Source organism: Myotis daubentonii, chromosome 15 (assembly GCF_963259705.1).
Source record: "Myotis daubentonii chromosome 15, mMyoDau2.1, whole genome shotgun sequence".
NCBI classification, from domain to species: Eukaryota; Metazoa; Chordata; class Mammalia; order Chiroptera; family Vespertilionidae; genus Myotis; species Myotis daubentonii.
The window spans coordinates 6999061-7011085 of NC_081854.1; the positions used below are offsets into that span (position 1 = coordinate 6999061).

Consider the following 12025-nt stretch of genomic DNA (forward strand, 5'->3'; position numbering starts at 1 on the left):
GAATGTTATCTTAGAGGCAAAAGGCAAATGGGCTCAGTAAGGATCAAAGTTGATCTTGTCAGTGAAGATACTGGCCTAGGACATAACTGCCCACCATAACTGCTTTTAGTTAAAGTTTAATTTCAGACCATCCTTTGTGGTTATTTTAGGTCTCTGAGTCTGCTAGGCTGCCACGCAGGCCTTCCCTGAGCTTGTCAGGTCAGCATGTGGCCCCTTTCGTCCACATGGGTCAACTTGTGGGACCGAGGTAGAATTGGATTAAAGATCTGAATTAAGATAACACATGGACTCACACTAAGGAATGAAGCATATTTGGGGTGTGAGTTAGAAGTGAGGGTCAATTCCACTGTTAGGAATCAGCCGTCTAGTAGTCATCTGACAATGGTTCCTGTGTTACTCCATGCAAATGCCAAAGTCCTACCTCTGTCCTCAATCCCCGTGTCTTCCAAAACCTTGAGGCCTTTGAACCCATCCTCCACCCTTGTCCCTCTGATTCATTGAGCTCCAACAAAAAAGTCTTCCCTGCTAGAACATTCTAGGTTTTCCTCCTCTTCTCACCTGCCCGTCACTCTGCCCAGGACTCACGGCTCCCAAGTAGCTACAGGAATCCATCTACCACCTCCTACAAGATTTTGTTCGAATGTCCTCTTCACCTGGGGTCTTTCCAACCACCTTTCCCAATATTATAACTGCAGGGGTTGCTGAGATCAAAGGGAAACAATAATTCCGTAGGCCTCCTCTGGTATTATTTTCTCCATAGCACTCACTGCCACATAAAAAACAACAGCCTATAAATGTGAAGTTCTTATTTCCTTACTTAAGGTCTCCACCCACTGGAATGTGGGGCTTTGTGTCGGAATTTCACTGTTTTGTGGAATGTGTGCCCTCAGAGGCCAGAACACATTCTGGCTCAGAGTCAATGCTCAGTAGATACTTCAGGAATGAATACAATGAGCAAGATGAAAATTCAAAGAAATTCATCCCACCATCATTGTAATGAAAGCGATTCAAAGGCAATTCAATGTGAAAGAGTGACAAAAGTCAGAAGACAGCTATAGTGCAGAATAAAGGTAGCAGTAATCATTCTAAGAGAAGCAATTGTCCAAGACTTTTTAAATTTATTTTTAATATTTTTGTTGTTGTTGTAAATCCTCACGCAAGGATGTTTTTTCATTGATTTTTAGGGAGAGTAGAAGAGAGAGGAAAAGATAGAAACATCGATGGGTCTCTCTAGACCAGCCGTGGGCAAACTACGGCCCGCTGGCCGTATCCGGCCCGTTTGAAATGAATAAAACTATTGAAAAAAAAGACCATACCCTTTTATGTAATGATGTTTACTTTGAATTTATATTAGTTCACACAAACACTCCATCCATACTTTTGTTCCAGCCCTCCGGTCCAGTTTAAGAACCCATTGTGGCCCTGGAGTCAAAAAGTTTGCCCACCCCTGCTCTAGACACATCGATTGGTTGCCTCTTGCACCAGCCTTGATCAGAGCCCAGACTGGGGAGGAGCCTGCAACCTAGGTGCATGCCCTTAACTGAAATCAAACCCAGGACATTTGGTCTGCTGGCCAAAGGGCTTTCCACTGAGTGGCTAGGGCTCCTTAAGACATTTTATAGAGTAAATAAAATGTCCTATAATATTCAGACATTTTTGGTAGAAATTCATACGATGTACAGAAATCAAAGTATAATAAGTGAAAAACAGTGCATATTTAGTAGGTGGAGTTAGGAAAGCCTTCCTTTAGATCCATACCCCAATATTAGGGTTGGGTTCAGGCTCAAAGACACGGCTGGGATTCAGCCTGACAAGTTCCCCCAAGCTGCTCAGAGTCACGGGATAAGGTCTAGGCCACCCCTGAGAGGGGCTGAGGGCAAGAAAAGTGGCCACAGAGGAGGACCCAGGGCACAGTCCATCCTTGACTCCTGCTCCTGCCCCTCAAGGCTAGTTCCTGGTCACACCCTTGGTAGATGCCACCAGGGAGCTGGGACGTGCTGGCGCCAGGCCCGTGACCTGGCCTCAGGAATGAGGGTGGAGGAGAGTGCGGGCATATGGGTTTAGCAGCCTCCGGGTTCCAGATAAGAGCAAATGCAGGTAAGGTAACCCCAGAGCTGGGTTCACTGAACTCCAGGACCCTGAGAGTTGGAGAGGGGCGGGTGGCTATAAGAGGGCCACTCTGCACAGGGCTGGACACGGTTGAATCCTAACGCAGACTGAAGACCAGACCAGACCAGACCAGACCCCTAAAGGTGAGAGGAAATCCCGTGTGGGGTGGGGCAGGTGCATCTGGAGGGACAGCTCACTCTTGCTCTTGAGGGCAGAGCAGTAGAGGCCCAATATCTGGTTGTGAGAAGGAGGGGCTGGAGGTCTGCAGTTTTGGGTCTTTTACCTAAAAGGAACTTGGGACATAGAATTAAAATGGGGAGGGAGAGAAAGCCCGATCATTAAGTGCTCTGCATGGAAGGCTGTCTCTGGCCTGGACTTGTGGGTCTAGAGGGAGCAGGTAGGTGCAGACTGGAGCTCCTGGGTCTGAGGAGGGAGGGGGAGGCTCCTGACTTTGAGCAAAGAGAAGGGACCTAGAGACCAGGAGTCCTGGTTCCTGAACTCTCTGTCTTTCCAGCCCCAACACAGAAGGCCCCTCCTCCGTGGCAGCCACAGAGGCTCAGAGAGGACACATGGCAGATCCACGGCTCCCACCCGTGCTGCTCCTACTGCTGTCCTTAGCCCTGGGATCTGCTGGACAAGAAGGTGAGGACCAGCCTGGGAGTCCTGTTCCTGCCCTGGGCCTCACAGTCCCCCACCTCCCCTCTCCAGGCTCCCTCTCTCCAAGGAGCCCTCGAGTCAGGACCCTCAACTGCAGCAGCATCCTCCCATGGAGACATGGCCCCTGGGCTGTGGCCCCTTTCTTCCTGCTCCCTCCTGACTCCTGGGCTCTGGGTGCCCTCCAGGCTCCTTCCCAACCTCACTGTCTCTCTCATCAGAAGCTGAGGCTGCATCCAGACCAGCTGCTGCCCTGGGTTTTTAGCAGCCTCCCTCTGTCTCCCTCCATCTCGGTCTGCCGCTGTCTCTGCCCTGGGATCCGTGTCTGCCTCTGCCCTTCTCCATGCCTCTCTGTCTGTCTCTGTTCTATCATTGTCTCTGGGCATCCATCCCCTGAGGCCTGCTACCCATGCTCTCTCCCAGGAATCCATCCAGCCCAGGATACCGGGGAGAGGATCATTAATGGAGTCCTATGTCCACGAGGCACCCATCCCTGGCAGGTGGCCCTGTATGACAACAATAAGTTCCAATGTGCAGGCGTGCTGGTCAACCAGCAGTGGGTGCTCACCGTCGCCCACTGCCACCAGAGGTATGGGAGAGGGGAGCCAGCGCCACTCCATGTCCCTCTCTGGGTCCTTCTCTCTCTCTCTCTCTCTCTCTCTCTCTGCTTCTGTTGTCCTTACTCTGGGTCTATGTAATCTTCTCTCAATCACAGTGTCTCCCTCTGATCATTACTTTTCTTTTTAAGTGAGTATATTGTGCAAATGGGTAGTGATCTTCTGATTGATGCCCGTGCCCAGAGGATCAGGGCCACACATTCCTTCGTCCACCCCCGGTATATCAATGGCACCAATGATCATGACATCATGCTGGTGAAGCTGAGCAGCCCGGCCACGCTCTCGCCCACTGTGAACACAATCGACCTACCGTCCAGCTGCAAAGGCCGTGGGACAAGCTGTACTGTGTCTGGCTGGGGCCTCACCACCGCGGATGCAGGTGAGGCTGCCGCTGCGACCCCAGTCACCAAGGTCCCAGCTCCCTTCTTCCTCAGGCCACAGACACAGTGGACACACCCAAGTTTCCAGACACCGCCCCCGCCATTCACTTTCGTTCTCAGACCGAGGAAACCAGACCCCTAGGCTCTGCACCGTCAGATCAGGAAGCCTGACTTTAGACATACCTCCCCCCAGTCCCATAGTCCTTGGATCCCAGGCCTCCATCCCACAGACCCAGGAGTTTAGAACCCCAGTCACCACCTCACGCAGAGCCAAGTATGCAGGCTCCCAGCCGCTTCCACCTTCAGACCCAGGAGTCTTGGCCTTCGGGTGCCATCTCCCTCAGACAAAAGGAGACCTGGTGCCCAGGCCCCCCCTCTACCCAGGAGCCGTCCAACAATGACAGCACCTTGTCCCTCCCTTGGTAGGTGCCACTAGAGATGGTGGAGCTGGAATGTGCAGGGGGCCAACCCCCTGTCCTGGCCTCAGGAATGAGGGGGGAGGTAGAGTGTGGGCATTTGGCTTTAGCTGCCTCCGGGATCCAGATCAGAGCAAATTCAGGGAAGGTAACCCCAGAGCTGGGTTCACCTGAACTCCAGGACCCTGAGAGTTGGAGCAGGGAGGGTGTGCTATAAGGGGCCACTCTGCCCAGTATGTTCAAACCCAGGAGTTCAGACACAGGTCCCTTCCTTCCAAAGACCCAGAAGTCCAAGAAATAGGACCCTTTTCATAGCCATGGTATTGGGTCACCCAGCTCCTCCTCCTTCCATGTCCAGGGTCCCCATTCTTTTACAACAGCACCCACAGGTCTACAGGACCCAGCCTCTGACTGACGCCCCCCCCCCCCCAACTTCTCCAGCAGAAAAAATGTCATCAAAGCTCATGTGCTCGAATGTCAACATCATCTCCTACCAGGACTGCAAGCAGTCTTATCGGAACCTGTTGAAAAAATACATGCTCTGTACGGCTCCCCGCGATGGGCTCTCAAACAGCTGCAAAGTGAGTCGCCTCCTCCCCTGCCCTGGGTTCGGCTTCTTCTCAGCCCAGGCCTGTCTCCCCCTCCGTCCAGTGTCCGGGGGCCTGACCCTGGTACTGAGCCTTCCCTCACACCTTACCAGCCCCACTGTCCTGGCTCTGTCTACTCAGTTCTCTGCCCGGGTCAGGGTGAGAGCCCACGGGGGACTGCGAGGCCTTGCGGGTGGACACAAAGCTTAAGGATAGAAACTGGGGGGTGGGAATGGGGCTGGGAGTATGGGGAGGGCACTGAGGCAATGACTACAAGCACAAGCTTTAAGGGCACACCAAAAGCTCAGTGACCAGGAAATATCATATTCCCATGAAATATTTAAAAAATAATCCATGATGAGCAAAGAATCAGAATTTTCAACAACAGAAGCAACCAGAATGGGCTGGATTTCCCATTGGCTTTGGGCTTCTATGTAATTCAGAACAGCACTGTAATGTCCCTGTCTTTATCTAAAACTGGAATACCGCCCTAGCAGGATTGGCTCAGTGGATCCAGTGTTGGCCTGGGGACTGGAGGGTCCCAGGTTCAATTCCAGTCAAGGGCATATGCCCAGGTAGTAGGCTCACTGCCCAGTAGGGGGCGTGCAGGAGGCGGCCAATCAATGATTCTCTCTCATTGTCATTTCTATCTCTTTCTACATTGCCCTTACTTTCTGAAATAAAGAAAAAATTAAAAACAGAAAACAAAAAACTGGAAAGCAGGTTTCTCATGGATTTTTTTTCATATTACATTTGATTTTTAAAATGTTTGTTTCAGTCACTGAGATGTGCGTGAGGCTCATGCCCTGCTTCCATGTCTTTGTCTCTGGTTCTAATTCTGAAGAAAGAAGGAGCCCCTCCTCTTTGTTCTCCCTTCCTCATCTCTGTAGCCTCCTCTCTGACTCTCAGAACCAGCTCCCCTTACCTCTCCTCACACCTCACTTTTTTTTATTTCTAATATTTTTATTGATTGCAGAGAGGAAGGGGGAGGGAGAGAGGGAAACAACAATGATGACAGAGAATCATGGATTGGCTGCCTCCTGCACGCCCAGCACTGGGGATCAAGCTTGCAACCCAGGCATGTCCCCTTGACTGGAATCTAACCTTGGACCCTTCAGTCCTCAAGTCGATGCTCTATTCACTGAGTCAAACCAGCTAGGTCCTCACACCTCATTTCATTTTCTGGTTCCCTCTGTGTTGTGATCTCTGTCTCTCTCCCCCTCCCTCCCTTCCTCCCTCCCTCCCTCCCTTCCTCTCTGCCTCTCTCTCTGGCCTCTGTCAATTTTTTTAACTTTCTCCATCTCTGCCTTATTCCTTACCCCAAACTTTCTGCTTATCTGTCTCCTTCATCCTTCCCTTTCTTCTTCCCTCCATCCTTCTCTCTCTCTCTTTCACCCTTTGCCTCTTTGTACCCCCACTATCTTGCTGACATCTGCACTCTAAGCTTTCAGGGGTGGTGAAATGGTGTTTTTTAGGAAGAGGTGATGGGACAAGGTTGAATGTCCTAAAAAATGGGGGGTTCTCCCTGGTCCCCCACAGAGGACCTGATTCATATTTCTGCAAACTGTGCAGGGACAGAGTCCCAAACTCAGGAGAGTCCCGCACTTGGTTTAACGCACTCGATTTTCTTACACTTCCTATATTTGAACCTGGTGGTTTGAACTTTTCTTTTGCACTAGAGCCTGTAAATTAGGGCATTGGTCCCGCCCCTGGTTTCCAGGACTACCCTGTCCCCCATCCCTGGGAAAGGCAAGTATAGGATTCCGTGGAGGTAATGCTTCCTCTCCCAGGGGGTTGACAAAAAAATGGGTCTCTGACATCCTGCAAGCCCCGCCCTCTCCCTGTGATTGACTAGGGCTCAAGCCAATGTTTTCCAAAAACATGGTTGGTCCTCTCCTAGATAGCATTCATTCCTGCTCTGCCATTGGTCCGCGGAGACAATGAGTCTCTTCCTATTGGCCAGGTGGTAGGCTGTGTTCTGGTGGGATAAAGGCCTGATAAGCCTGGTGTCTGTGGGACCTCATTGCTGGTTATTTTGAAATCAAAGCTAATTTGCTCTCTCCCCTCCAGGGTGACTCCGGGAATCCGCTGATTTGCGAAGGTTCCCTGCAAGGCCTGGTGTCCGCCGGCTATATCCCTTGTACCCTGCCCTTTAAGCCAGTGATATACACCCGCATATGCATGTACCGCAAATGGCTGTATAATACCATGAAAGCCAATTCCTAATCTCTCCATGCTTTCATCCTTTGTCCCTCTGCCCTGAACAGGGCCTTCCCAGAAATAAAGACATCCCTGACTTGCAGCCGTATTTCACTTTATCATTTTCAAAGTCACATGAAACCGTCAACAACATTCTAATAAAAATTTGCAAAAACCTATGAGGTAAACATAAAACACAAAAACGTCGGTGCTGGTGAAGATGCGGGCAGCTTCCCACCATGTTATCCAGCAGAAGTGAAGAACAGTTTTATGACACAAGGTTAAAAAGGTGAGTCCACAAGGTAAGGCAAGGTGAGTCTGGAATCTCATTCATCGCTTTTGACCTAGACATTCTGTTAAATCTGAAACATGGGCAAGTTTTGAATTCATTACAACATTGTGGGGAGCCGGCACGGCCATGGCATACTCAGCCCCAGGGCGCCTTATATGCCATGCCAGCTCAGCCTGGGTCAGTGACCCTGCGTGGGGGGAGTGAAAGGCTTGGAAAAGACAGACAAGAGAATGAAAACTGGGTCTCGGTGGGACGCTGCCCTCTCGGGTGGAGAGAGACAGCGTCAGCGCGCACAAGCCGTGTCTTTATTTTATAGCAGATGCCAGGAGGCAATGTAAGGGCGTGGTCAAGATGTTTACAACATTCTCGTGGGTTTCAATCCCACTCCACTACATGCACCTGAACTCTATCAAGCCCACATCACTCAGGCACATGGGGCCACGTGTTCGGACCATAGGTTCAAACTCACAACTGCAGCTGTTGGCTCTAATTGTGCTGGGAGGGCCCTGCCATCCAAGCTGGGACTTGCACGTGGCCATGAGAGGACTGTGCCCTCTCCTCAGTCCAAGGCTTGAACCTGTGCAAACACTGTATCTACGTCCCACACAACATTATCTGTCATAGCAAAACAGTGGAAATGCTGAACTTCTCCCAAATTATCCCATGGCTTAATGCTGGGGTTCAACCCCAGCGGATCCAGGGGTCCCCAATGGTGTGGACGGAGTCGGCGAAGAAGGAATGACACGGAGACAGCGTTCAGTTGATCAGCAGCCTAGCCAGGATCTCTAGGCAGGATCTCCAGCCCAGTTCTGGTCTGGATCTCCAGCGAAGTTCTGGTCTGGATCTCCAGCGAAGTTCTGGTTAGGATCTCCAGCCAGGTTCTGTGTCCATGTTCTCTTGCTAGGTTCTCCAGGTTCTCCAGCCAGGTTCTGTAGCCATGTTCCCTCGCTAGGTTCTCCAGCCAGGTTCTGTCCAGGTTCTCCAGCCAGGTTCAGTCACCAGGTTCTAGTCAGGTTCTCTTGCCAATTTCTGTAGTCAGGTTCAGTCCAGGATCTTTTGCCATGTTCTCTCGCTAGGTTCTGTCTCTAGGTTCTGAGGCCAGTTTCTGTCCAGGATCTCTTGCCATGTTCTCTCCCGCGAAGTTTTTCTGTCTCTAGAGAACGTTCTGTGTAGGTTCTGTGCCTAGGTTCTGTCTTTCTTGGTTCTGTCTTCTAAGTTCTGTCTTCTAAGTTCTGTCTCTAGGATCTTCATCTAAGTTCTGTGTTGTTACATCTGTATTTATACCAGTTGATTCCAATCCTATCAATCTCTATTCCAAAGGTTAGGGCGTTTCTTATCTCCATTCCAGGGGGTAAAGATTATGTAGCTTAAGCATGATTGTTCGTAGTTAAAGTGATTAATTACCCACCTGGCACTTAGTTAAGAGGTTTTATTCCCTCCCTAACTTCAGGGGAAAATCCCTACCTGGGGAAACAACCTTTCTCAGAGAGGAGACCTTGGTTAAAACACATAGTGCCAAGAAGGTGAGCAAACATATTAAGAACAGTATGCTATATATGCCAGGTCCCTTGAAACAGCAAGCATGGACTGGCTCCCGGCAGCTTATGTCAACAACAAACGGATGTAGGCCAGGAGACGAATGACTCTGTTCAGGATAATAATTACGCAGAACTGTGAGTGTCACGTCAGAATGCATATGCTGTCTGTTGTTAAATGCAAAAAAAAAAAAAGAAAGAAACAAAAATCATATATGTGTGTGATCGTCACCGTGTAAAATGAAATAGTCACAGAATAAGAGCATGTACCTAACTGCCTGTGGACGGAGTCCTGGGTGCCTCCTTCTTTCCGTGTCCCTTTCTGTGCCCGCGCACCTCTACAACCTGAGCCATACAGTGGGGACCTCTGTGGAGCCAAGGTTGTGGCGAGGAGACTTTCACAGAGGGAGGCAGGAAAGGAAAATGACCTGATTTTGGAATCTCACCCTGCCACCTGCTCCCACTGACACAGTGGCGTGTTCCTCTACATTTTCCAGCCCTCAGTTTCAGAGAGAGAGAGAGAGAGAGAGAGAGAGAGAGAGAGAGAGAGAGAGAGAGAGAGAAAAGAAGAAGAAGAAGGAGGAGGAGGAGGAGGAGGAGGAGGAGGAGGAGGAGGAGAAGGAGAATAGAGAACAGAAAGACCTACTTCACACATGTGCAAAGGGATGTGAGAGCGGTTCTGAGCATGTCACAGATGAAAAAGGAGGAGAGAGGGAGCAGGTTTTCAGAAAGGATGGCGCTGACATGTATACAGGACACCAGAATCTATCGAGGCCATAAGTGAGCACCAGAGTTTGGAGGAAGAGAGAACAGTGGGAGTGGTAACGGAGGTAGGTGGGCTCCTATTCTCACCCTGTGCCTGGAAGGGGCCTCTGGATGACAGGAGGGAGGAGGAAGGAGTCCCTTGTGTCTCAGAGCCTGGCAAGATGAGCAGGTTCCTGGTACCCTGGGCTCCCTGGGCAATGACCACGACCCTGCTGACTGAGAGTCTTCTCCAACCAGCTGTGATAGGCAGTTAGGCAGACATGAGCAGAGCAAGGACAACAGGCCGGGCACAGAAGGTCACCAGGGCAAAAAGCCCAGGTGCCTAGCAAGGGGCAATATTGGGAAAACAAGGACCTCACCCTCAGGATAACCCACCCCCTGTCCCCCCAGCATCTGGCTGGTCATGCAGCATTCTTCCCTATGATTATCATCTAGGCCTCAGCTGTATTTCAGATCCCGGCCCAGACAAAGAGCAAAACTCAGACAAGTGATGCCTTGGCTACCTCAGGACCCCCTGCCCAGGCCAATCAGTGGAGACCACGACCCTGAAAGAATGCAGCTGAAAAGCTGATGAATATTTTATTGAGACCCTCCCCTGAGTCCTCCCCAATGATTCCCACCTGCAAGAGGGAGATAAGTCCCCTCCCTTCTGGGGAGCACACCCCAGACATTCCCTCTCCCATCTTCTTCCCCTACAGGCGTGACTCTCCTAAACTCTAAGGGAGCCCAGGAGAATTGCAACCAGGGGAGCATCGGGCAGCGGCAGGCTAACCCCCTGAGCCTGTCTCCAATCCCCTCTTTGCCCTGTCTTCCCAGTGAGCAAGAGCGGCTCAACCTGGGCTCTCCTGTCGCTTCCATGTTGAGCCCTTTCTTATGTCGCTGTCCAGGCTATGCTTTTGCTACGGCCAACAAATCCTTTGCTTGCTGTGCTGCACGTTGTCTCTTGATTGAATTCATTCCTACAAGAAGCTAACAACCGAGGTCTCTGCATCTCCCAGGTCACAGAAAAATTGAAAGCAAACACTATCTGATTAGGATATTGTTGACATTTTTAAAAATATATATATTTTATTGATTTTTCACAGAGAGGAGGGGAGAGGGATAGAGAGTAAGAAACATCGATGACAGAGAAACATCAATCACCTGCTTCCTGCACACTCCCTACTGGGGATTTGTCCACAACCAAGGTACATGCCCTTGACCGGAATCAAACCTGGGACCCTTGAGTCTGCAGGCAGACACTCTATCCACTGAGCCAAACTGGTCAGGGTTAAGAGTGCCAATCTTTTTGCAGCCCCATGTGAGGTGGGGGAAATAGACAATGAACAAATGCATAGAAAACAAACCATGCTACAGAGTTGAAACAGGAATTTTAGGGGTAACATAGGACAGGTTTAGGAAATTTTAGAAATTTTTAAAATAAAGGGGACCATGGAGGAAGCACAGAGCTGCAGAGAAGCAGAAGGTATATTTCCATAGAATGAGGGACCTGGGAACAGAAAAAGGTCTACATTTACAAAATAAAGGGAAGGAAGCCCTTCATCCAGAAGGAGAAGAAGAAAGCCCAAAGGGAATAGGAAAACAATAAGGAAGGAGGGGGAGAGAACCTCACGTGTCTCATGTGAGCCTCCACCTTTGAGCCCAGGAGTTACTATAGTAACCAGTCTAAGGGTCTAGTGACCAATCAGAGGGGATATCAAGACACCAGGATCTGCAGTCTTTATAAGCCACAGGGAAAAGGAACTCAGTGGGACCCTTTCCCCCTCCCCATGTGGGAGTCTACATGTTCTTCAATAGATCTTCTCCTTTGCTATACCGCTTTCTATCCATGGGTTCATTCTTCGATTCCGGGAGACAAAGAATCCGGGTTCCAGTCCAAAAATTCCGTTTCAGCGTTAAGTGCTATAATGAAATATCAGGGATGGCAAGAAGAGCTACCCCTGGAGACAGGGAAAGGTTTATTGGTTAATTTGGATTCCACATGGAGATTCAGCTCAGAATTAGATTTGGAATTGATGGTTTGTGATCCAATTCCAGACTTGCAGTGAAATCTCTATATGACATCGAGGTCTACCTCAAAAAACTCTGGCAGTGGGGACAACAACAACACAGAAACTTTAAACCAGAAAGGAAACCTGCAGGTGACATGAGATGAAGGGGCTCCATGGAGCATTAACTTACCAGCTCCGCAACCTCCTCAAAGACACTGCCCATCACCATCACTTTGTCTCCGTTTGTCCATCCACAGAGCTATGGCTCTATCCCCCGCCACTTCCCTCCCCAGTTCCAGGAGGGATGCCTCCCTTCCAGAATTTACAACCAGAAGGGACCCTGTCTAACAGACTTAGGAGAACTCTTCTCCTGCCTCACTTTGGGAAGAGGAGAGCAGTTCCCTGAAGTAACCCGGTGGTCTTCCCCCTCACTCCTCATTGGCCAACATTGTATCACATGTTTATTTATAAGCCAATCCC

At 50.1% G+C, this 12025-nt stretch overlaps 1 protein-coding gene across 1 annotated transcript; it reads left to right on the top strand.

The window, feature by feature from the left end:
- The first annotated feature begins 2642 nt into the window (after nt 1-2642).
- Nucleotides 2643-7054, top strand: LOC132216311 (kallikrein-7-like). Its single transcript, XM_059665480.1, has 5 exons — nt 2643-2751; nt 3199-3352; nt 3512-3759; nt 4618-4757; nt 6834-7054. Exons 1-5 carry the CDS (start codon nt 2679-2681, stop codon nt 6987-6989), a joined length of 771 nt encoding a protein of 256 aa, XP_059521463.1. The 5' UTR covers nt 2643-2678; the 3' UTR covers nt 6990-7054.
- The last annotated feature ends 4971 nt before the right edge of the window (nt 7055-12025 follow it).

Excerpts from the sequence above, each read along its gene's own strand:
- LOC132216311 (XM_059665480.1), top strand. The coding sequence starts at position 2,679 with ATGGCAGATCCACGGCTCCCACCCGTGCTGCTCCTACTGCTGTCCTTA. Across the intron at positions 3,353-3,511 it reads GTCGCCCACTGCCACCAGAG|TGAGTATATTGTGCAAATGG; the intron begins GTATGGGAGAGG and ends TTTCTTTTTAAG. Across the intron at positions 3,760-4,617 it reads CCTCACCACCGCGGATGCAG|CAGAAAAAATGTCATCAAAG; the intron begins GTGAGGCTGCCG and ends CAACTTCTCCAG.